Genomic DNA, 24,429 nt, shown 5'->3' with positions numbered 1-24,429 from the left:
CACCAGAATGTTGCGTGTCACGCCAAGATCTGGCATGTTGCGCCAGGTTGATCAGGCACGTCGCACCAGGATCTGACATGTCGCATCATATATTTTGGTGTCGCGCCAAAGTTCTACATATTCTATCTTGTTTACAACCTTCATTTCTATAAATATCGTAGTCTTTCGGGGGTTACGTGCACCGTTTTAACCTCTCACATTCTCTCTAATAATTTCATTTCTAATTTGTCATTTCTTTAATCTTTAACCATTCATCCTTAAAACACTCCAAGACACCAAACCCGAAGTTTTGTCGGCTGTCCACAACTTGAAAGGTTGACTCGTATCTTGGGTTAATTGGTTACACATTTAAATTGTACTGGCTTACTATGAAAAAAATTCTAATTTGTCGTTTCTTGGGTTAATAATTATTAAGGTAGCATGAAAGTTGGCTCGTTTCTAATTACATATTTATGTATTTTTTCATAGCATAGTATAATTTTTTTTTGATTTAAAGTAGTCCTTTTTTTTTTTTTTTTTTTTTTTAAGCAACTAAGAAGTAGTCAATCTCATGAATTTATTACAGTAGATGGACTATTTAGATTGTAATTGGCAATTTTATTTATTTAATTTAGGAAAATTTGATAATTACCACCTACTATAATTCACGCACGAAAAAAGAGAGTCAGACGGTCAGAAGTTCTAAATAAAATCGAACAACTTTTGATGCGACGCGACAAGATTTTCACGCCGTGTTGGGTTCTGTGGCGCCGCATCAGGATTGTCGCATTGCGATGATCCTGACGTTGTGCGTTGGTTCTAGAAGATAGCAAAGTCAAAAGGAATTTGATTTCTAATGGAATTATGTTTGCAAAAGATATCCGAACGTCTTTGTATTCCAATAGAACAAGGATTATCATTTGAGAAGTTTTATTTAATCTCGAACTTCTTCTATCTTAATCTTTTCGGAAAGGATAGATTAGAACCTTCTAGAGGATTCTACAAGTTCCTAACTAATTTAGGATTGGGAATATGATCATATAGAGTCTAAATAAAATATTTGGACTCCATATAATCATTGGGTCGTAGCTAATGTGGACCTAGGCTTGGTTTGGGCTCATTTTAGTATTTAGGCCGTAACTTATTCGCTTTCAGTCGGATTTGGGCTTATAATAAATCGTTGGAAATATCTTTTCAAGCCCCATCCAACCAAACAATAATGGGAATGGAAACATGGACCAGAATAATCAGGTTTGGACGTTTTTATGATTTGGACACGAAATGAATGATTTTGGATTTAAAGACATGAAATGAATTATTTTGGATTAAAACATTTTAGGTAAGGTTAGAAATATGGTCAAGGTTTAATAAAAAATCGCGAGAATCTTCAAATCTTTATCAAACTCATCAATCAAAACATGAAAGGTACTCATCATTGAGTTTGGTTTTTGGGGAGACACAATCAGGTGTCTACACTTTGATGGCTTTTTGTGGTACGAACTTTAAGTCAAACTCATCAAGGTTGACTATCCACCTTGATAGTCTTCCGTTGATAGTGGCTTTCTCAAACAAATACATGAGAGGATCAATCTTTGACACGACATGCACTGTATGAGTGAGCATATAATGTCTTAATTTCTTTGCAGCCCACACAAGTGCGAGACACAACTTTTTTAGTGGTGTATATCGGACCTCGTAGCCTTAAAGCTTCCTACTTAAATAATAGATTGCATTTTCTTTGCATTTGATTTCTTGTGCTAGCATTGCCCCCACCATTTCTCTTATGACCGTAAAGTAGAGTCGAAGAGGAATGTTAGGATTGCGGGTGCTAGCACAGGTGGATCCGCCAAGTATGTCTTGATCTTGTCGAAAGCTTTTTGGCATTTATCATCCCATGTGACTAGGACATTTTTCTTGAGCTTCTTGAATATAGGTTCACACACGGCAGTGAGTTTGGATATGAACCTACTTATGTATTGCAATCTTCCAATGAAACCTCGAATCTCCTTCTCAGTCTTAAATAGTGGCAGTGAGTTTGGATAATGGACATTGATGTAATGATTAATTTTGTGGGATCTATCTCAATTCCTCGAGAACTGATCACATAACCAAGGAACTTGCCTGACGTAACTTCAAATGCACACTTTGCTGGGTTCAATCTCATGTTGTATTTGCAAAGTCGTTCAAAGAACTTGCAAAGGGCAATGATGTGGCCTAGTCGATCTTTAGACTTGACAATCATATCATCGACGTAGACCTTTACTTCTTTGTGCATCATGTCATGTAACAATGTTATTGCTGCTCTTTGGTAGGTGGCACCCGCGTTTTTCAACCCGAATGGCATTACTGTATAGCAATATGTACCCCACTGCGTGATGAATGTGGTCTTTTCCATGTTTTCCTCGGCCATCAATAGTTGATTGTATCCAGCATACCCATCCATGAAGGAGAAGAGTACATGTCTTGCTGTGTTGTCAATTAGAATGTCGATGTGAGGTAGAGGGAACCCATCTTTATTTTAGACTTGCTTTGTTGAGGTCCTTGTAATCAACACACATTCTGACTCTTCTGTCTTTCTTAGGAACTGGAACCACATTTGCGATCCATTCTAGATATTTGGACACCTTGATGAACCCAGCGGCTAGCTGCTTCTTGATTTCATCTTTGATTTTAAGAGCCACATCAGGTATCATCAACGCATCTTTTCCTTGACGGGCTTCATACTTAGAATGAGTGGCATCGTATGTTGAGCTATGTCCCTGTCAATACCTGGAATATCTTGATATGACAAAGAAAATACATCAACAAATTCATTAAGCAAGTTATTAAGTTCTTTGTGTTCTTCAAGACTTAGTGTTAATCCAATTTAAACCTCTTTAAGGGTGGTATAATTGAAAATATAAAATGTTTATGTATCTTTAATTACTGCAATATCATTATCGTGATCTGCCATTGCATTTATTATCTCTTTGTCATTTTTATCATTAGTAAAGCAATATTGATAAGGGTTAGGGGAATGACACGCATCGTAAGAAAAGGTACTCATATTATTGAACCCATTAATCATTACATCAAAGAAGGCGAGGTCAGCTGCGACCTCACGAGAATTATTGGGGATAGAAGGGAGAGACTCGACAAGAGGCTCAACTCTAGGAGGAACTACAAAAAAAGACTTAAAAGCACATAGGGGTTTAGCCTTAGATCCTAAAAGCTCTAAAACAGACTCAGACTCAGATCAGACTGTAATGCCCCGACCTCTAATTCAGTTATTAAGGGAAACATAGCAGCGGAACTAACCTAATTTGGTTGAGATGTCACTGTCGTAACTCCCACTCAAAAGTTACAAGGCAACAATCATACTTAATTAACAAAATTTATTTATAAAACATAGAAATCTATTTATTACAAACATTACTCTTAGCTCTTTAATAGCAGATCCTATCAAAACATAAACTTACTAGAGTAGCTTAGTCTTACTATTCAAATTAAACAACTTAAAATTGTAAAATACTCGCTACTACTCGTCTCCATCATCCCCAGCAGTACCTAAAACATAAAAACGGTGAGCCGAAGACTCAGTAACGTACTACTTTAGAAGTATAGCATCATGTCCAATCATTTTAGTTAACAAAACGGGGAGAGTAGAATATCGTAAAACATTTAATAAAATTCATATATTCATAACCTTTTTAATTAACATGCTAGTCGCTGGCAAGTATGACATGGTAGAATATCTTCCTCAATGGGCCAGTGCCCATAACATAGAGCTGATGATCGGCATAATTGGGCTAATGCCCCATGGGTAGATGCATGACCGAATAGTAACCTATAAACATATACTGCCAGACGGATTAGGTCTTTCACTATTATTTATCATGGTGTTAATCTTTAAACATTTGACAAAATAAAAAATTATTATTTGACCCAAATAAATTTTAAAAATAAATTACTTTCCCTCGTAAAATCAGCTTTCGAATATAATACGTTGTTAAAATAATACTCGTATTAAGACTAAAACAATTATACTTGGTAAAATAGAGATTAAAATTTAATTAAGCTTATACTTCCTCTGTTCCACAAATATTGCAACAAGGATGAAATTACGCATCTCAAAGCACATTTTATATGTTAAATATCTATAATTATATAAGAGTAAAAATTATAAAAAGTTGATACTGTGAAAGTATTTTACAAGGCGAATCTAACAAGACCACAAATGACTATTTTTTACTTTACGTATAAATCATAATTTGTTGTCAAACAAGCATAATTAATAGTGCAAAAGTCCAGTTGTTACAATATTACGAGAACGTAGAAAGTAATATTTTAATTAGAATATGATAAATCGAGTTTTAAAATATCGGGTATTACATCCTTACCGTACCCTCTTAGAAAAAGTTTCATCCTCAAAACTAAGCTCAGTTGAACCGGGAACAATTATCATCATTAAAACACACATGTCACATCTAATTATTCAATTCTCCTTATATTGCTATAACAATAACACAGCAACCTTGCATAAATAAAATGTGCAAGAAAAGAAAAGAAAAAAAAGGAGAAGAAAAGCTCTTATAGAGAGAAAGAGTGCGCGTGTCCTCGAGCAACTGCTCGGCGCCATGGCAGTGGGCACTCGAGCTCAATCTTCCTTGAAAATTGAGAAAAAGCAGAAGGCTACACAGAAATCGAAGAAAAGCAAGAAATCGAAGGAAATTATGAGGAATTTGGGGGAAGAGATGGAAGACCCAGATGTTCAAAGCTTTCTGGAGGAGCAAATTCTGTCTCCAAAAGCTTCTTTGAAGGATCTACAACAACAATATGAAGTTAGAAGGAACTTTTCTGATTAGATGAGTGCGATGAAATCGGGATCGAAGACAAACCCAGGTACCCATGATCTTAATACCTCTGTTTTGTCCCCAATTTCTGTTCAGCATGCAAGTAGGAATTTGGAGGACGATAGGAATAAATTGAATGATGATATGAATACTGATGATATGCATGTGAATAATAATGCTGTGAATGATTGCGTTCAAATTGATCTTGATGATATTCAAGATGAAATTTATTACTGGAACTCAGCGATTATATGCTACGTTGTTGGGGGAAAACCCAACTTTACCTGTAATTGAGGGTTTTTTCAGGCGAGTTTGGAAATCTTTGGGAGTAGATAAAGTGTCTTTAATGGAGAAGGGTATCTTCCTGGTGTGTTTCCACACCATGGAAAACAGAGACAAGGTTTTAAAAGGGGGCAGGGTGTTTTTTGACAATAGACCCATTTTTTGAAACAATGGGAACCTGATATGAAAATCACTAAGAAGACTTCAAGATTTTTCCAATGTGGGTAAAATTATGGGGTTTGGATTTGAAATATTGGGGGGAGAAATCTCAGAGCAAGATTGTTAGTAGCCTGGGTAATTTTCTGAAAGTTGATCAAGCTACTTGAAATAGAGAGAAACTTCAGTTTGCGAAAGTACTAGTGGATGTGGGGATATCTCAGGACTTCCTTGCTGATATAACTTTCATGAATGAGAAAGGGATACAAACTACTGTACAACTGAAGTATGACTAGAAGCCTGAATTATGTTCTAGTTGTAAGCTAATGGGACATAATGAAGCTCAATGTAGGAAGAAAGGGAAAAAGAGATGGGTGCAGAATACTAAAAAATGGGTACCTAAGGCTATTAATGCTCAAGTTTCTGCAGCCCCAGAAGCAGGAAAAGTTAGTGCTATCTCTGAGAAGGCTGTTAACACAAGGATAGTTGATGAGAAATTTCAGAGAAGTGAGAAATGTGTGAAATGGTCCCCCCAAGAGGTTTCTAAGGTTCAGGTGAGGAAATCTTTTGTAGTCTTAGAGCTGGAGGAACATGAGGAAATGAAGGAAGTTGAAGAACAGGTGACAAATGCTGAGGGGGTGGTGATAACCCCTGATCGGCAAGGATAGTATCCTGGCTTGGAATGTAAGAGGGGCAAACAAGGTCAGTAAGCAGAATGTGATTAAAAAGGTTATTCAAACCTATAATTGTGGTCTTGTTAGGCTCCTTGAAACTAAGGTAAAGTCCTCCAAATTGGGGAACTTATACCTTAATGTTTTTGATGGGTAGTGCTTTTCTTGCAATAATAGTGTTCATCCTAGAGAGAGAATTGCAATTGGCTAGAAGCCTGGTGCTTTTGACTTAAACATTGTCTTGAGCACTAGTCAGCTCATGCACTGTCAAGTGTGGCCTAAGAAAAGAACTCAGAGTTTCAGCTGCACTTTTGTCTATAGTTTTAATAATATGAAAGAAAGGAAGGATCTCTGGAATGATCTAAAGGATATTCACTCAATGATAGAGGGTCCTTGGATTATTCTAGGGGATTTCAACTATATTCTTGATGTAAAGGAAAGTATAGGATCTCCTGTTAGGGAAAGAGAAATAGAAGATTTCAGAGCTTGTATGCAACATTGTGAGTTGCAGGACATCAAGTATAGTGTTAATATTTTCACATGGAACAATAAGCAAGAGGGGACAGCAAGAGTATTCTCAAAGATTGATAGAGGGATGGTGAATGATCAATGGTGTTCACATTTTGAACACTTAGAAATGGTGTTCTTTAATGAGTGAGAGTTTGATCACTGTCCAGGTGTTGTCTTAATTTATCCTGAGGCTGGTAACATGAAAAAACCCTTTCGATATTTTAATATGTGGGTAAGCTCCCTGGTTTTCTAGAATTGGTTGATGAAACCTGGAAAAGTGATATTCAAGGGACTAAGATGTACAAAGTCTCTCAAAAATTGAAGAGAGTGAAAGCTGCCCTAGTAAAAATGAGAAAAAATGGGAATGCTAATATTGAGGTGAAATTCAGGAAAGCAAAGGATGAGCTGGATAAACTACAGACATGTTTGCACTCTCATCCTCAAGATGTGAATGCAAGAGAGGCTGAGAAAGAAGCTAGAGAGGAATATAACTCAGCTCAAGAGTTATACTTCTCATACTTAAGGCAAAAAGCAAAAGTGGACTTGATCTTATAGGGGGATTAGAACACGGCATTTTTCCATAAAGCTCTAAAGAAGAAACAGATGCAAAATAGGATATACTCAATAAAGGATACATCTAGGGAATGGATCGGTGATCCTATTAAGGTTCCTGATGCTTTCTTGGAGTACTATGAGAATTTGCTAGGTACTGCAGCTACAAACAAGAAAACAGTTGACCTGGCAGTTGTTAGAAGTGGTCCTATTCTGACTCAAGACATGGCTGATAGCTAAATATGTGCTTTCATTAGGGATGAAGTGAGGAAAGCTATGTTTAATATTGATATTAACAAGGCTCCAGGGCCTGATGGGTTTGGAAGCTCCTTTTACAAGGAATCTTGGGGCATAGTGGGAGAGGAGGTGTGTGATGCTGTGCTTGATTTCTTAGAGCATAAAAAATTGCTAAGAGAAATTAATGCTACATCTTTAACTCTGGTCCCAAAAACCAAGTCTCCTGGAAGTGTGACAGAATTCGGGCCCATAGCATGTTGTAATGTCATATATAAATGCATTTCAAAGGTTCTTTGTGAGAGACTCAAGAAGGTACTACCTGCTGTCATTGCTGAAAATCAAAGTGCGTTTGTTCATAGCAGGTTTATCATTCACAATATTATGGTCTGTCAGGATCTAGTGAGGCAGTGTGGAAGGGGGGATGCTACTGCTAGTTGTCTGATAAAATTGGACCTAAAAAAGGCATATGATACTGTGGAATGGAGCTTTATAAAAGAAATGATGGTGGCTCTGCAGTTTCCTAAGAAATTTATTGATCTGATCATGGTTTGTGTCACAACTCCCAAATTCTCCCTCATAATCAATGAGACTCTTCATGGGTTTTTTTGCCTCCAAAAGGGGGCTAAGGCAGGGAGATCCTCTCTCTCCCTTGCTCTCTGTGCTGTGCATATAATACCTCTCTAGAATTCTAAAGGTTGTAAGTGAGGTTGAAGGTTTCAAGTTTCACCCCAGATGTAGATCAGTTAGCTTAACACACTTATGTTTTGCTAACGATTTAATTCTTTGCTGCAAAGGGGAACTGAAGTCTATCAAATTGCTTATGAAAGGGTTCAAAGCCTTCTCTAGAAAACCTCCATTTACTGTACTGGCATGAATGATACAGTGATAAAAGAGGTGCTTGATTTATAGGTTTCTCTAGGGGGAAGATGTCTTTCATGTATTTGGGAGTTCCAAAATGTTCAAAAAGGATCTCATCTGCTGAGTGTGAACATCTCACTGAAAAGATGTGCACTAGAATCAGAATTTGGAGCAGTAGACACCTTTCTTTTGCAGCCAGGCTTACACCGGTAAACTCAGTCCTAATGAATATACAAGTGTAATGGGTTCAGATTATGATCCTGCCCAAGAGTGTTTTTGAGAAGATTAATGCAATTTGCAGGGATTTTTTGTGGTATGGGAATGTCTGCAATAAGCCAGGTTATATTGTCTGGAATAAGATCTGTTGTAAGAAGAAATTTGGAGGCTTGGGACTTAGAAACATCGAAGCTTGGAATGCTGCAGCCTTAGGAAAACATGTATGGGCAATAGCACAAAAGCAAGACAATTTATGGGTCAAATGGATAAATGCCGTGTATTTGAAAGGTAAGAACTGGTTGGATTACCAACCAAAAGCTGACTGTAGTTGGTATTGGAAGCAAATATGCCTGGTGAAGGACAAAATGAAGAGTGTGATGCCTCCTGCCTCAATTGGGCAGGGTACTTACAGAATTAGAAAATGTTATGACTTGCTAACTGAGGAAAAGGAAAAATGTAGATGGGACAAACTGGTATGGGAGAGGAGAGTTGTCCCTAAACACAAGTTTATTGCATGGCTGGCAATGCAAGGGAAGCTGAAGACTAGAGATAGGCTTCATAAGCTTAGTCTGATTCTGAACAAGGACTGCTTGCTCTGTGGTGATTCTGATGAGACCCATGAGCATTTATTTTTCAAGTGTAAATATAGTAGAGAAATCCGGAAAGAGGTTAGAAGCTGGATTGGTGCAGGTCCTGCCTTGATTGAACTCAATAAAGCTTCCAAGCAAACAGAGAAAACTGGTTTTGTTTTCCTGAGAAGGATTCTTCACACATATATAGTAGCTGCAGTTTACCATATTTGGAAGGTCAGGAATGTGGCATTATCGGAAAAGGTCTTTTGCATCTCAGCTATGTTGAAGATCATGAAGTTCGAGTTAAAATGCAAAATTCAGGACTTGAAGAACTTAAAGATTAGTGTACAACAAAAGGATTGGATAGATAGTTTGTAATTGTTTTTGCGGTTTATATAGAGTTTCTTGATGTGATGTATATGGTGTTTTTGAGGCTGTGAGGCCTCTAGTTTCTCTTCTTTGGATTTTTGGTTGTAAAAAGCTATTTTGGTCAATAAAATTTTTTTGCTTAAGAAGAAGAAGAAGAAGAAAAAGAGAAAGATCAATAACGCAGCATATAATACATAAAAGTGCATACGTTGTTTCTTGCTAATCAAACAATTCGGGGTATTTTGTTTGCATTTGCTCTTCTACTTCCTATGTAGCTTCATATGTTAAATGATTGGCCCATAAGACTTTCACCATTGGGATTACTTTGTTCCTAAGCTGTTTCTCTCTACGGTCAAGTATTTTGATTGGTTTTTCCTCGTAAGTCAAATCGTTCCGCTACTATAAGGGTTCATGTCGAATCACATGGCTTGGATCAGGGACATATTTTCGTAACATTGACACATGAAACACGTTATGCACCTTTGCCAAGTCAGTGGTTAAGGCAAGTCGATATGCCACATTATTTACCTTTTCCAAGATCTCGTACGGTCCAATGTACCTTGGAGTTAACTAACCTAATTGACCAAATTTCATAACTCCTTTTGTAGGGGAAATTTTCAAGAATACATGGTCTCCAACATCCTTCGTCGGTCTGCATATGAAAGGAATGGTGTCATTCGAACAAGTGTATTATTCCGATAGAGGGTTCAGAATCAATTACGGAGTTAATTATTCAGTGAAGTCAAGTGATCGGAAAGTTGGGCTAGAGGCAATCTCTGATCAGTGAGATTAATTATATTAATCTCATAGCTTTCCTTTGATTGAACCCAACAAGACACTTCAAGCGTGCAACCAAACTAAAGCGACGAATTAAGCCAAAGGCCTTAATACGTCAAACAAGAGGATACATATTCTGACGTCGGATTCTGAGCTAAGAGCGTCAAAGCCGAACGTCGAGTTAAATTATAGGAATTAACGAGATGTACATTTAAGTCAAACAAGAATAAATGCATAGCCCTAGCCTCGTATTGGCCAAGCCATACGAGGGCTAGGTTAGCAATAACTGTCACAAAGCAAGCACTGGCCGCAAGCCAAGCTTGGTGCACGCACGCACCAACTAGGCCTGCTGGCCGAGTGTATGCTGCAAGCAAGCACCAGCGTAGCAGCTGGGTGCTGGCCGTGTGCGGGCTGGCTGGGTGCTGGCTGCGCCAGCACAAGCTAGCAAGGCTAACAGCTAGCGCAGCGTGCTGGCCTAGTTAGCAGATACTGTGCTTGGCAGCAGCGCGCCTTGCATGTGGGCTTGCGGGGTAGCAGCAACTTGGGCGAGGAAATAGGCCAGCCGAGCACATGGGTTGCCAGCGAAGGTTGCCTTAGTGCTCGCGCTAGTTGTCCGCACATGATGGGGTCTGGTTTTTGGCTTGGGGAGCAAGGAGGGCCTTGTGGTCCTCACATAACCCTCCCATATGATTGCCACCTGTTGTTTGATTTTTTGTTCTTTGTTTTTCATTTATTTTAAAAGTAACTTAAATGTAATTATTTTTCAACTTTGCAAAAGTCCCACATTGATGAAATATCAAAGGGATGGAGATGCTTCTCCTATAAATACCCAAGACTTACCTTGAGAATAAATTGTAAGAGTTGAACTCTATAAAAGGCATCTCCATTGAGATAACCTTATAAAGAGATCTTCTTGTTAGTAGTGTTAATATTACCCTAGTCGGTAATATTGACCAAAGGTTGGGCACGCGGGTGGACCTCGTTGGAGGAGTCGCATTTGAGGCTCTAGCTCCGTTCGTGAGTTTGTGTTCGTGCTAAGTGAAAAACAAACATCAAGGGTATGATCGTCTTATCCTTCTTCTCTCACTCTATCTATTATTATGTGTTTATCGCTTAATTAATTATATGCATGTTTTAGTTTTAGTTGCTTTAATTTATGCATGGATCTCTGGGCGGGTTTTATTTCCGCGCGGTGTTGGACATCGTAAAACCCAACAGCATAACTCTTTTGTGTGCTTTGAGCAGCTTTCATTCTTGATTGGATAAGATGAATTTTGTCCGTTGTCTCTTGAATCAGTTCTAGTCCTATGACACGTGCCTCATCAATATCACTCCAACACAATGGTGTTCGACATTCCCTCTCATAGAGGGCTTCATATGGGGTCATACCAATGGTGGCTTGATAACTATTGTTGTAGGAAAATTCCACCATAGGTAAATATTTTTCCCAAGTTCCTTGAAAATCCAGGACACATGCTCGTAACATATCTTCAACGATTTGATTAGTGTGTTCAGTTTTCCCATCTGTTGTTGGTTGAAAAGAAGTGCTCAAGTTAAGTTTTGTTCCAAGCGGCTTCTGTAATTCTTTCCAATAAGTAGCCTGATATCTTATGTCACAGTCAGAAACAATCAAACTAGGTACCCCATGTAACCGCACTATGGTGTTCACATATAATTCAGCAAGTTGATCCGGACTCCAATTACTCTTCATTGCTAAGAAATGTGCCAACTTTGTTAATCGATCCACAATGACCCAAATAGCATTCATTCCCTTAGTGGACCTTGGTAGACCTAAAATCCAATGATATTGAGTCCTATTTCCATTCTAGTATCTTTGATGATCTATGTTGATTCTCTGACATGTTAAACATTTAGCCACAAATTCTGCCACTTCTTGCGTCATGTTACTCCACCAGTACATTTGTTTCAAATCCTTGTACATTTTATTTCCTCTAGGGTGAATCGAGTATGGTGAATTATGAGCTTCCTCTAAAATCCTCTTTTTCAACATTTCTTCACTAGGAACACATAATCTACCTTGAACCTTAACGTTCCATCCTCTTGGATCACAATACCTGGGAATTTTCCACTTCGTACCTCATTCTTTGTTCTTTTCAATTGCAAGTCCTTACCCTGAGCTTCCTTAATTTCATCAACCGATATCGGTCTTATCTCTAATGCATTCAAACAAGCATTCCCATTGTGCTTAATGAATTCGATTCCCATCCTTCGTAAGTCATCATGGTTGGCTTTGGAAAAAGGTAAGACTGAACTTAGGTGAGCTTTACGACTCAAGGCATCAGCAACAACATTAGCCTTTCCAGGATGGTATTGGATATCAAGGTCATAATATTTTAAGTGTTCTAACCATCTACGTTGTCTCATATTCAATTCCTTTTGGATAAAAATGTACTTTAGGCTTTTACATGGTCAGTGAAAATTTTACAAGAAGCACCGTACAAATAATGTCTCCATATTTTGAGTGCAAAAAATTACAGCAACAAGTTCAAGACCATGAGTTGGTAAAATAAATCATCAATACAAGGTAAAGGATATTTGTTCTTGATTGTGATCTTGTTTAGCTCTCTATAATCGACACATAACCTCGAACTTCCATCCTTTTTATTCACAAACAAGACTTGGGGCTCTCCAAGGTGACGCACTCGATCGAATGTATCCTTTCTCAAGCAACTCATCTAATTGTTTCTTCAACTCTTGCAATTTAGTTGGTGTCATCCTATATGGTGCTTTGGAAATAGGAGTCGATCCTAGAATCAATTCGATGGTAAAGTCTAATTCTCTCTATGGTGGCATGCCAAGTATTTCTTCCAGAAAAACTCGTGGATACTCACAAACTATAGGTATGTTAGTTATCGATGATTCAGAAGGGTTAAAGTCAACCACGCTACAAAGATAACCGCATATCCTCCTATCAATCCGGTGAGCTCTCAAAGTAGAGATTATTTGGATCTTTGGTTTTTTTCCAACTTTTGGTAGGAAATCCTTTCTCCATTTGGCACCTTAAGGGTCACACTCTGGTTTACATAATCAATTTTGGCCTCATACTTAGTTAACTAATCCATACCCAAAATTATGTCAAATTCAGATAGGTCAAAAGCTATCAAATTAGCTAGGAATTCAACTTTCTCTAAGATAATTGGGCAGTCTCTATACATGGTTCCACATTTTACGGTTTCTCCAGTAGGGAGGGTAACACTCATTCTAAGAAAGTTATAACATGGTTTCAATTGTAAAATTTTGGCAATTATTGGGTAAATGAAAGAATGTGATGCTTCGGAATCAAAGTGAACATGAGCATATGAAGAATGGATGGAGAAAGTACCAGTTATCACAATGTCGTCATTGTCTGCCTCATCCTATCTCACCACATAAACTCATCTGGTTGTGGGTGGTCGAGGTAGATCTCGGTTTGTGCCTCCAGTGTTGGTGTTGTTTCGTCCCCGATCTGTACCAGACGGAGCAGATCCCTTTGGAATTGGAGTAAATGTTATGGACTTAGGACAATCCTTAATATATGATTAGGAGCAAGTATTGTTACCAATACGACATTCACTCTCAGTATGGCTTCTCTTTCCATATTTAGCACACACTTGAGATCAATTATTCTGATTTCTTCTTCCTCCTTGATAGCCTTGTCTTCTATTACTAGAATAACCCCCTTGTTGACTTTAGTTTTGCCTCTTTGTTCCTCCTTGGTTTTGGTTACCATTCCTCCTTTTATAGCCGCATTTTGTGCCTCTCAAAGAAGTACAACCCTTTCAACATTAACTATAACATCAACCATATCTTGATAAGAAGTAAATCGTTGAGATGACAACCTGTCTTGGTATTTCAATTGAAGACCTCGTTCGAAATGATTCATCCTAGATTGTTTAGTTGATACTAATTCTGGCGCAAACCTTGATAACTCTATGAATTTTTTTGCGTAATCCAACACACTCATGGTTCCTTGTTGTAAGTGGAGGAATTCATCTTCTTTTTGCCTCCTTAAAGATGGTGGGTGGAACCTATCTCGCATTAACTCTTGGAGTTTGGTCCAATCGAATCCTGGCTCATTCTTCCTTTCTTTGTTAAACTTCCACCATAAACTTGCTTGACTAGTGAGATAAAATGTAGCAAATTCAATTTTCATCTTTTCAAGACATCGCAAGGTCTCGAATAACTAATATATCCGGTTAATCCAATCTTTAAACTTGACTGGATAAGGCTTACCATCATATGATGGTGGGTTGAGGGATGAAAACTTTTTAAACATTGAAGCACTATCGTTCTCATTTGTTCCTTTCTTTTACCTGGAATCTTGAACTGGTTCAGCTAACAACGTACTCACATTCTCAAGTCGTCCCATTCTTTCTTCGTACTCTTTTATGGGTTGCTCCTCGTTGTCTTCCTCGTGGACATCTTTCTCGTGGACCATTTCATCCCTTATATAAACATCGTTCTGGATTCCATTGAAGACATCCTTAGATCCCCTGAAACTTGCCATTCTGCATATCAAACATGATTAAGAAAACGGAAAATAGAAAAATAAGCTCCTTTATCCCGTTCCCACACTTACACTCAATTCTATTTTTATCTTAATATATTTTATTAACTAGTGATATTACTCTTAAAATATAATTAACTCTATATATTAATGTAAAACCAATAGGGTTTCACAGATAGGATTCAGAAATGTAGCTCTGATACCACGCTGTAACGCCCCGACCTCTAATTCAATTATTAAGGGAAACATAGCAGCGGAATTAACCTAATTCGGTTGAGACGTCACTGTCGTAACTCCCTCTCAAGAGTACAAGGCAAAAATCATACTTAATTAACAAACTTTATTTATGAAACATAGAAATGTATTTATTACAAACATTACTCTTAGCTCTGTAATAGCATATCCTATCAAAACATAAACTTACTAGAGTAGCTTAGTCTTACTATTCATATAAAAAAAAACTTAAAATTGTAAAATCCTCACTACTACTCATCTTCATCATCCCTAGCAGTACCCAAAACATAAAAATGGTAAGCCGAAGACTCAGTAACGTACTACTCTAGTAGTGTAACATCATTTCAACTCATTTTAGTTAACAAAATAGGGAGAGTAGAATATCATAAAACATTTAATAATATTCATATATTCATAGCCTTTTTAGTTAACCTGCTAGTCGCTGGCAAGTATAACATGGCGGAACGTCATCCGCGATGGCCCAGTGCCCATAACATAGAGCAAATGCTTGGCATAATTGGGCTATTGCCCAATGGGTACATGCATGACCGAATAGTAACCTACAAACATATACTGCAAGACGAACTAGGTCTTTCACTATTATTTATCATGTTGTGTAGCTTTTACATAAGTCATTCAGTGAGGAGGGTGTACCCATCGTAGGGGATCCTTCTCCTCTATGCCCATGGCCCTTAAAAAGCTAGGACTTTACACTTTTTTGGGTGTGTTAGGATTTGAATTCCTGGCTGTTTGGGGACCTTGAATTAGAGTTAATCCTATCATTACGCTTTTTTGTATGTAACTAATAAGGATTCGCCAATGAGCTTTAAGAAAACTCATAAACCTCGTTCATGCCTTTCTCCCAAGTAGGGTTCAAGGGCTATTTAGCATGAATCATAAGTTTACCCATGCCCAAATTGGTCTACTTGTATCAAAATTGAGTTCGGGAGCGAGGGTACTAAAATAACGTTCCTTTTAGGGAGGAATCGCTATTCTAGCCCAAGTGCGGCCTTTACTAGCTCTTCCTTTTTCACAATTTCATTACCAAGCTATATATGCAACGTGATACCTAAAACTAAGTTAGTTAATTTTATTTACACACGAATCACATAATGATAACATTTCAACGAATGTTGTTATTCTTATTTAATTCAAACTCATGAAAGGAACAAATAAACAAGATTCGCCTTGGCTTAGGTGATAAAATGATCAATTAATTATTCAAATTATAGTCTTGATTAACACATGAATATTATGTGAAATCAATTAGTTAAAGTTTATTTCAGGTGATCAAGCAACACTAATTAATTGATTAAAAGTTGTTTAAGCAAGAAAAGAAAGGTGATTTATGTAAGTGCTCAGGAATTTACCACTTTTCCTTGCTAGATCTTCGTTTAGAACACTTATGAACTCCTTGTTCGGAAGCCTCCACCGTAAGAACAAACAATTAAAGGGTGAGTGTTTAAGACAGGAGTGATGATTAGTGCATAAGTTCACAAAGTTTCTGCTGACTTTTAGGTTAATTTCAGTGTGTTGCAAAGCTTGTATTGAACCCCTATTTATGGGGAATGGGTGAGTTTCGGTTTTTGAACATTATACTGCAGCAGGTTGCGCGCGGCTGCTGCGCGCAAGTGATTAAGTCGCACTGCACTAGGTAACGCAACCTATGATCTTGTGCATGGCTTTATGGTAAGATTCAATTCAGTATTTTTTATGAAATTCTAAATCTTCCGCAAGCGCATCACTGGAGGATACGCTGGGTGTCACGCGCATCCTTGTGAGTTGCGCGCGTCAGGCTAGCGCGACTGCTTGAGTTGCACACGGTTTTTCCTGCGGCAGCCCTAGATTTTAACTTAAGCGCTTCTAAAACCGTCTAAATTAGGTTTAATCTCGGGATTAGGCCTATTTGCTGATCGGGCTTAGTATTAACAAGCTTTAGTTCATTTCGTTTCGGGTCAAGCTAGTTGGTTTATGTGTTTAGGCTTTAATCAGTAATCCATAAGCATTCTTCACTCCAATCCAACACAAAGATAGAATTATCTATCGTCATAGCACTTTCGGTGGGGACAGAGGGCCAAAAGTAGGTGTCTATGGTTATCCCCCACTTTGATCGAGTCTAGAATAGACGATGATCAAAGTAGTCAAGGAAATAAATCCGAGACTCATTCTGCTAAGTTCCTTAAAGATAAGGAATCTTTCAGTAGTATTGAGAATGTCGAAACTATCCCCAATTCGCTAGATGTTCAAGACAAGTAGCTACTAAGTTAAAATAATTTAAGCTTAGAGCACTAAAGAGTCTAGGTTGACCCTTTGCAAGTGTAGAACGCTTTTACAAGTAAAGGTTGTCCTGGATGATGTCATGTTATGAGAAGGTACTAGGTTTAAAAAGATGAAAAGGGGATAATACCCTCTCAATATGTCATCGATGGTCTAAAGTCTCTCTATTTGTCATTGGAACTCTAGTCTATGATTTTAACAAAGTGAAATATGATAAAATGGGGGTGCTTCGGCACTCGTAGCCTAACACTTGAATAAGTTATTGACATACGCTGCCAAAACAAATACTCGATGTCCACAAGATAGAAATACATGTCTCAGGACTAGAGGCACATATCCAAATCCAGTGAGAGAGAATAAAATCGGCAACTCTCTTAGCATTTTTGTCCACAAGATGAAAACACGCGTCTATAGACACCTACTTTTTGCCTCCTTTCCCGACGGAAAGTGCGATGATGTTACAAAAACTCGTTCTTCATGCTAGATCAAAGTTGAAGTATTTATGGACTCGTAAATGCATTATGAAATAATTTAAAACTCGTATTTGAGACCAAATTATCTTAGAGCCTAGTCTTATTACTAATTAGGCCTAAAACTTGTTCATATATGTTAAATCTTGATTAATAATGGACCTAAATGCATTATATGCAATGATTGGATCAAATGGATCTTACATTGTTGAAAACCGAGCCAACCAGAACATTTAGCCACAAAATATACATTTAAAACCTATACAGCTGGATAGCCCTTTCAAAGATCTTTCCAACGGTATATTATAAGCCCAATTCCGAGTTAAAACAAAGAAGTTATCATCAAAATACTAAACCGAGCCCTAAAATTGACACCCTTGTACTCAAACAACCATCTCTTTTTATCTATGACAGATTTTAACCTAATTCTAACGGCATTTGAATGTATACATTCAAAGCTTTCCAATAATATCTTATTTTCCTTAATCCAACTTTGCAATCAAAAGTATGGAAGTTATAAAAACGTGTTTTTGTATAAGGCAAACCGCACCGCGCGCAAGTCATAGCGTTGCGCTGAGCACTCTAGCGAGACTCTGAGAGTTGCGCGCGCCACCTGACGCCGCGGCTCTAAAACCCTAAACCTAGATTCTTACGCCTATAAATAGGGGTCTTCGTTATCCCTAATGACAACAGAAAAATCAGAATTAAAAACCCTAGCATTGTGAAATTACTAATCTCTCAAACCCTCTTACTATCATACTACTTTTCTCCTCTCTTCCCAAATACTCTCCAACCCTAATTGATTCCATTGAAGCCTTGGAGGTACAAAGAAGAAGGAAGGTCCATAAACATCCAAAACAAAGATCTAGCAAACAAAGGAGAATAGTTAGTTTCTTGAGCACTTAGATAAATCACTTTTCTTTTCTTGTTTAAATAACTTTAATTGATTAATTAGTGTTGTTTGATCACTTTAAATAAACTTTTAATTAATTAATTTCACATAGTATCTTGAGTTAATTAAAGACTAGAATTGGAATAATTAATTATGGTTTTATCACTTAAGTCAAGGCAAATATTGTTTATTTCTTGTTCATTTTACGAATTTAAATAACAAAGAATAACGACAATCGTTGCAATGTAATCTTTATGCGATTGACGCTTGTATATAAAATCAACCAACTTAGTTTTAGGTATCACGTTGCATATATTATTTGGTGATGAAATTGTAAAAAAGAAAGAGCTAGTAGAGGCCGCACTTGAGCGGCTAGGATAGTGATTCCCCCCTAAGCGAAACGTTATTTTAGTACCCTCGCTCCTGAACTCATTTTTGGTACAAGTAGACCAATTTGAGCATGGGTAAACTTATGATTCATGCTAAATATCCCTTGAACCCTACTTGGTAGAAAGGCATGAACGAGGTTTATGAGTTTTCCTATAACTCATTGGCGACTCCTTACTAGTTTCTCACAAAAAAACGTAATGATAGAATCAATTCTAATTCAAGGTCCCCCAAACAATCAGGAATTCAAATCCTAACGCACCTTCAAAAGTGTAAAGTCATAGGCTTTTAAAGGGCCATGGGCATAGAGGAAGTGAGATCCCCAACGACGGGCTACCCTCTTCACAGTGGCGACTCCACTGGGGACTTAGAGGTTACAAGATTAGTTATTAGTTATGGTTCTAGGTTTCCAACTTAAGTTACCTATGAGTTGTAACGAGGGCTAACTTCGATAATCTCTAGTTAGAGAGCGAGACTTGAATGCATAATATCTTCCTTTTTCACAAAGGTAAAAGCTAAATAAGCAACATTGCATCATGCATAATCATAGCACACTTTAACCACGTTGAGTGATTGATTCGTGCATCGTTTCTTAAGATATGGTACCTTTTGACACCCATAGAAGTATGCTTTGACGGTTCCTTTTATGTGCTTATGTGACTACATGAATATGTGCTTATATGCTTCGTGTCTAATCTAATTAATTCCAACTTGTTACCTAGAGATATTAAAGAATTCGAAAAAATGTGGTTCAACGAAAAAAAAGAAAAAAAAAACCCAATCTTTTTGATATATATATAAAAATTTTAAAAAAAATTAAAAAAAAAAGTTTCGATTGAAAAAAAAAATCAAAATGTCGAACCTACCAGGTGGCGCGCGCAACTATCAAAGTTGCACGCGCCCTCCAAGCGCAAGTCCAGAAGTTGCGCGCGAATCTTTTGCGCAACTCTGGTTCTTGTACGCGCCCACTGTTCAATGTTAATTTTGACTCGTTACGAGCAATGTTATACGGAGAGAACGATATTACCGCTTTAAGGTTAATCGTTAAGTAGGTGCTAATAATATCTCTTTGGCTAACAAGGGTTTCTAACTCAGTTGAATTTACTTTACTCGTCTTTTTTTTTTAAAAAAAAAAAAAATTCCAAAAAACATGTCTTTTAATCGTTCTTTTTTTTTTTACGAAAAATAAAAATTCAAAAAACATGTCTTCTATCCTTCGCTTATTCAAAAAATCTCATGCAAAAAAAAATGTGTGCCTTATATTTTATTTTGGCAAACGCAAAAAAAAAAAAAAAAAAAAAAAAAAAAAAAAAACGCATGTGGGTGGCGCTACTCTCGAAGTTGCACTCTCCACCTTAGCGCAAAACAGAAAATTGCGCGCGATACTGTTTTCGATTATGATGATTCGTTTACGTATTTTTTAATCAAACTAATGACATTAATTTTTATAAAGTTTGTCATTAGAAGTTCGCATCTCCTAATAGGACATCACAATATTCCCATTCATAAATGTGCCTATTTTCGTGATCGTCACCTTCTAGCTGTAATTAATTAACCTTGATTTAAGAGTATAATTTATTTAACTCTTTTATGGTTTAAAAAAGAAAATCCCGAGAACCTTACTTGGGATAATTGCCTCACAAAAAAAAGGAGGGAGCAAAAGAAAAATTTGAGAAATCCTTCTGAAAAAAAGAGTACGGTATTTAAGAGAAACTAAAAAATAATAATTATCATTCTCAACAAAAAAAATATAAGAAAGAATAATGAATGATGAATCCGAGAAAATGATTTAATTATTACTTGGATTTTACGTTCGGAGGCAATCATTCTATTTAAACCAATAGTAATTATCCTTTCAAGATGAGCAATATGAGAATCTTCAAAAAAATAAAAAAATAATAAAGATCTCTATTGTAATCTAAATGATCAACAAATACCACATTCTAGTATATTGTTCATTTTAAGGAGCGCATTCAGGTTGATTAATTTTTTAAAAAATTTGATGAACACATCAATCCAACTTCCCCTTTCTTTCTCTTCTGCCTTTTTCGAAAATAGTTAACTTAAGTAAAATCCTTAAATGATTACCTTGTTGAAGTCAACACAAATCATGACAGCCCATTAATGATTGTTCGTGAATTTTTTGACATTCTTCATCAACAAACTTGCTTAAAGTGAATTCGTATTACAAGGATTAAAAAATAAAAACAATCATTTTGACTTTTGTTCATTTTTTGAATGCTTGGCAGAAAAGACTTTAAGTGAACGCGCTCAATTTGTCGTGATACACATCACTAGGTCATATTCCACATTCGCATCCTAGTCCAATCATGGGTGAAAAAGTAGCTTTGGAGAAACTTAGAGATGAACTCCAAAACCTAAAGGCCCTACGAGAAGATGAAGCCCAAATGAAGGCTCATAGAAAAGCAAAAAAGGCTAAAATATAAGCATATAAAGAAAAAGAAAAAATTATGCATGAAAAAGCAAGTGCCGAAAGACTAAAGGCCTAGGAGAGCTTGTCCTTCGAGCTAGCCTAGGGACTAAGTTCTTCAATTATGAGCTTGCACCACAACCTAGTGGCAAGACTCTCCCAGAAAAGTTTTTGACTACGGATTTACCAACCTTTAAGGTTACAGACAATCCTAGTACTCACTTAATGAGCTTTCTAGGAATTATGGCATTGAAAGAGATTGAGCATAGCTTATATACATGTACTTTTCTTCTTTTATTGGACCCAGCTGCTAGATCATGGTTTTATAACCTCGATGCAAAACAAACTTCCACTTGGGAGGATGTTGTAAAAGCGTTTCTAGCCTAATATGGAGATAACATAGAGCTCAAAACTACCTTGCGCGACCTTGAGTTACTCAAGCAAGGGGAAGAAGAAGGCTTCATTGAATTCTTTTCCAGGTGGCGATCAAAGGTTTCTCTTCTTTCACAAAGACTTTCGGATCATGAACTTGTCCCAAAGTTCATAAACAATATGTCTCCACCATACAATTGCCATTTATATTACCTTGGTTTAGACACATTTCGTAAAGTCTATACTGTGGGAACATTAATTGAAAGGGACTTGATAAATGAAACCATGAATCATATAGATGGACTATATTGTTAGAGAGGATCTCATCTACATTGGAAATGGACAAAGCTCGGAGACGCAATCTCAAGAAGTTGTCAACAATTCAAGATTTAGCATTTTAAGTCTTGTTTTGTTTCTTTCCTTTTTGTTTTCTCTATGATAGACAAAGAGATTCATGCTGTCGAATCTACTTATTATGTTTTCCCATTAATTAATGAATAAAAATTCTATTTTCAAGTACGTCTATCTTGTTCTTTTTTCAATCACTTTGTTGTTATCAGCCAAATTAAATGAAATACATATACAAACAGGCAATATCAAAACAAGCATACATGCTCAACACTTTAAGTATCTTGATGAGCTTTGACTTACAAGATTTATCGAATGAAAAGAGGACCATCTTTGGCCCACAAATAAAGGATATGATGATTACACCAACATAAGAGGCAACTTGAAACTCCACAAAGATGATCACATGTTTTTTAACCTTAGAACAAACCCATCTTTTTGGTATCCCTTTTGAGCCTCGTCAATTAAGCCTTACTTATTCAACCTACATTATTCCAAACCTTGGGATGGGGATGGTGCAAAGAGATACAAATGAAAAATTGGGAGAACGAAACATAAGAGGGGGACACGAAGTTAGTCTAAACCCAAAAAGAAAAAAATTCCAATGCGAAAACTAAAAATCGTTCTAAACCCGAAACCAAACTTGCCAAAAAAAAGAGAGAAATAAAGAAAAAAGAAATAAAAGAAAAGGCAAGAGATAGGCACCTAATGTAGGAGTTGTTAAATGAACTAGAAAGGTTTTAATTTGAGAAGCACCAAAAGTAAGGGATTAAGGGAATATACTTGAGCCTGTCCATTCTTCGTAACCCCAAGCCTAGCCACGTTACAACCTTGGAAACGCCCTCCTTGAGGTAGACCATAACCATGTACCACAAAAGTCATTATTCTACAGAAATATGGCCCACCTTAGGCCTTTGCACATATGGACTTACTATTGAGTAGTTATTCCCATACAAAAGTGCATAATGTGTTGAACAATGATTACAAAATCGAAAAAATTGGATGATTTGATAGCCATTAGCTTGATTACATCATTTTTGTAAAGCAATAGAATCAAATTTATTCGATGTTTACCATATCTTTTGCCAAGAAAAATAAGGTGGCTACCACTTCCAAAAACAATCATCTTATTTTCTTTTAATAATAGGGCTATTTATTACCAAGGTGATTCAAGTTCTATATATGTTGCCTAGAAAAAAGACAAGTGAATACAGTTAATTGATTTGATATATTGACAACCTTGAAGTCAACTTTAGATGTCTCTTACACTTCTTGAGCATTAGCCATCTCATTAAGAGCAATTTATATAGCCGCCTGCGTGGGATTTATTCATCCTCTCTAAGCGAGGAACTTGAACATGATCGCTACATGAAAAAATAATCGTTATCGCTATTACACGAACACCTCACTGCCAAGTCATCACGATGATTCAACTATTAAGTCAATAATCTTTGCTTTTTGAAAACATGTCTACTTCTCTATATTTATTCTTCTATGGGAAAGTTGGATTCCCCTTCCTTTTTTATGCAAATCCGTCTTTTTTGTTTATTTCTTTTTTTTGGGGGGTAAGTTAGGATGATCCCTCCCATTGGCAACTAAAAACTCCAAAAATGGTAAAATTTTTTACTCTTTACCTCAATGGGGGCTCAATAAAGCCAGGACATCCCCACTTCTCTCTATTTACAGATTTGAACACGCTAATTATGTTACAAAATCAATGTCATGTAAAGCTTATTACGAACCATCTTAATAACTTTAAATGACAAAAGGAAGAACATTACTTCCTACTTTTATCAAACAATTCATGATAAACATATGCAAAATCCCACAAATTGGAAACGCAAATCCCGGGGGTTCGAATATGAGAAACATCCCCTAGCATATGTATACATGAATTGCAAAAGACACCTAAGTCTACACTTGGGGGCTACAAAAATATAGGTCTACCCTAACTTTCGTTTTTGAATTAAGACCATATTTTGGAAAGTGATTAGAATGATTCTAAAATTTATTCTAACACTTCGTCAAACCTAAGTTTGGTAAATTTCATTTTCAAACCATGGTGCCTGCTTAATTAGAAGAACTTCACTTTCAATCAGCAAAATATGACAATGATGACAAACACTAAAAAAGGAAGAGATAACAAGATTTTATATACAAGATTTTGCTCACATTTTCATATCATTTTTGAAATAAGCTGCAAATTACAACTTACTTTCATCAATTTTGGACAAAAAAGTCACACTCAATTACAAGCTAGGATTTTCATTCCATTTTGGGTCCAATTTCGAAATAACATGTTTATGTATTTTGCGTACTAGAAATATTAGCTTCACCTTATTTTCAAAACAAACTTTCATTAAATTTATTGGACCCTCTCCAAATTTTGAATTCTAGTTCGAAATAACGTGTTTCCTACTAAAATAGTCTTCAAAATTCCCTTTCTGAATTTTGTTTCATTTTCTCAAAATAAATAAATTTACAAATTTTCCATAACCTT

At 36.7% G+C, this 24,429-nt stretch overlaps 1 protein-coding gene across 1 annotated transcript; it reads left to right on the top strand.

Annotated features, from left to right (window-relative positions):
- Nucleotides 1-6,251: 6,251 nt before the first annotated feature.
- On the top strand, nucleotides 6,252-7,222 carry LOC110692095. The gene is made up of 3 exons (XM_021869079.1): nucleotides 6,252-6,518; nucleotides 6,668-6,954; nucleotides 7,072-7,222. Exons 1-3 carry the CDS (start codon nucleotides 6,252-6,254, stop codon nucleotides 7,220-7,222), a joined length of 705 nt encoding a protein of 234 aa, XP_021724771.1.
- The last annotated feature ends 17,207 nt before the right edge of the window (nucleotides 7,223-24,429 follow it).

Source organism: Chenopodium quinoa, unplaced genomic scaffold (assembly GCF_001683475.1).
Source record: "Chenopodium quinoa cultivar QQ74 unplaced genomic scaffold, ASM168347v1, whole genome shotgun sequence".
Classification (NCBI taxonomy): Eukaryota; Viridiplantae; Streptophyta; class Magnoliopsida; order Caryophyllales; family Amaranthaceae; genus Chenopodium; species Chenopodium quinoa.
The sequence above is the reverse complement of the archived record's forward strand: the minus strand, read 5'-3'. Positions and strand labels throughout refer to the sequence as shown.

Bases quoted from the DNA above. Each gene is read 5' to 3' on its own strand.
- LOC110692095 (XM_021869079.1), top strand. From the start codon at position 6,252: ATGAAAGAAAGGAAGGATCTCTGGAATGATCTAAAGGATATTCACTCA. The intron at 6,519-6,667 runs GTGAATGATCAA...TATGTGGGTAAG, and splicing joins CAAAGATTGATAGAGGGATG to CTCCCTGGTTTTCTAGAATT. The intron at 6,955-7,071 runs GCAAAAAGCAAA...GGATACATCTAG, and splicing joins TTATACTTCTCATACTTAAG to GGAATGGATCGGTGATCCTA.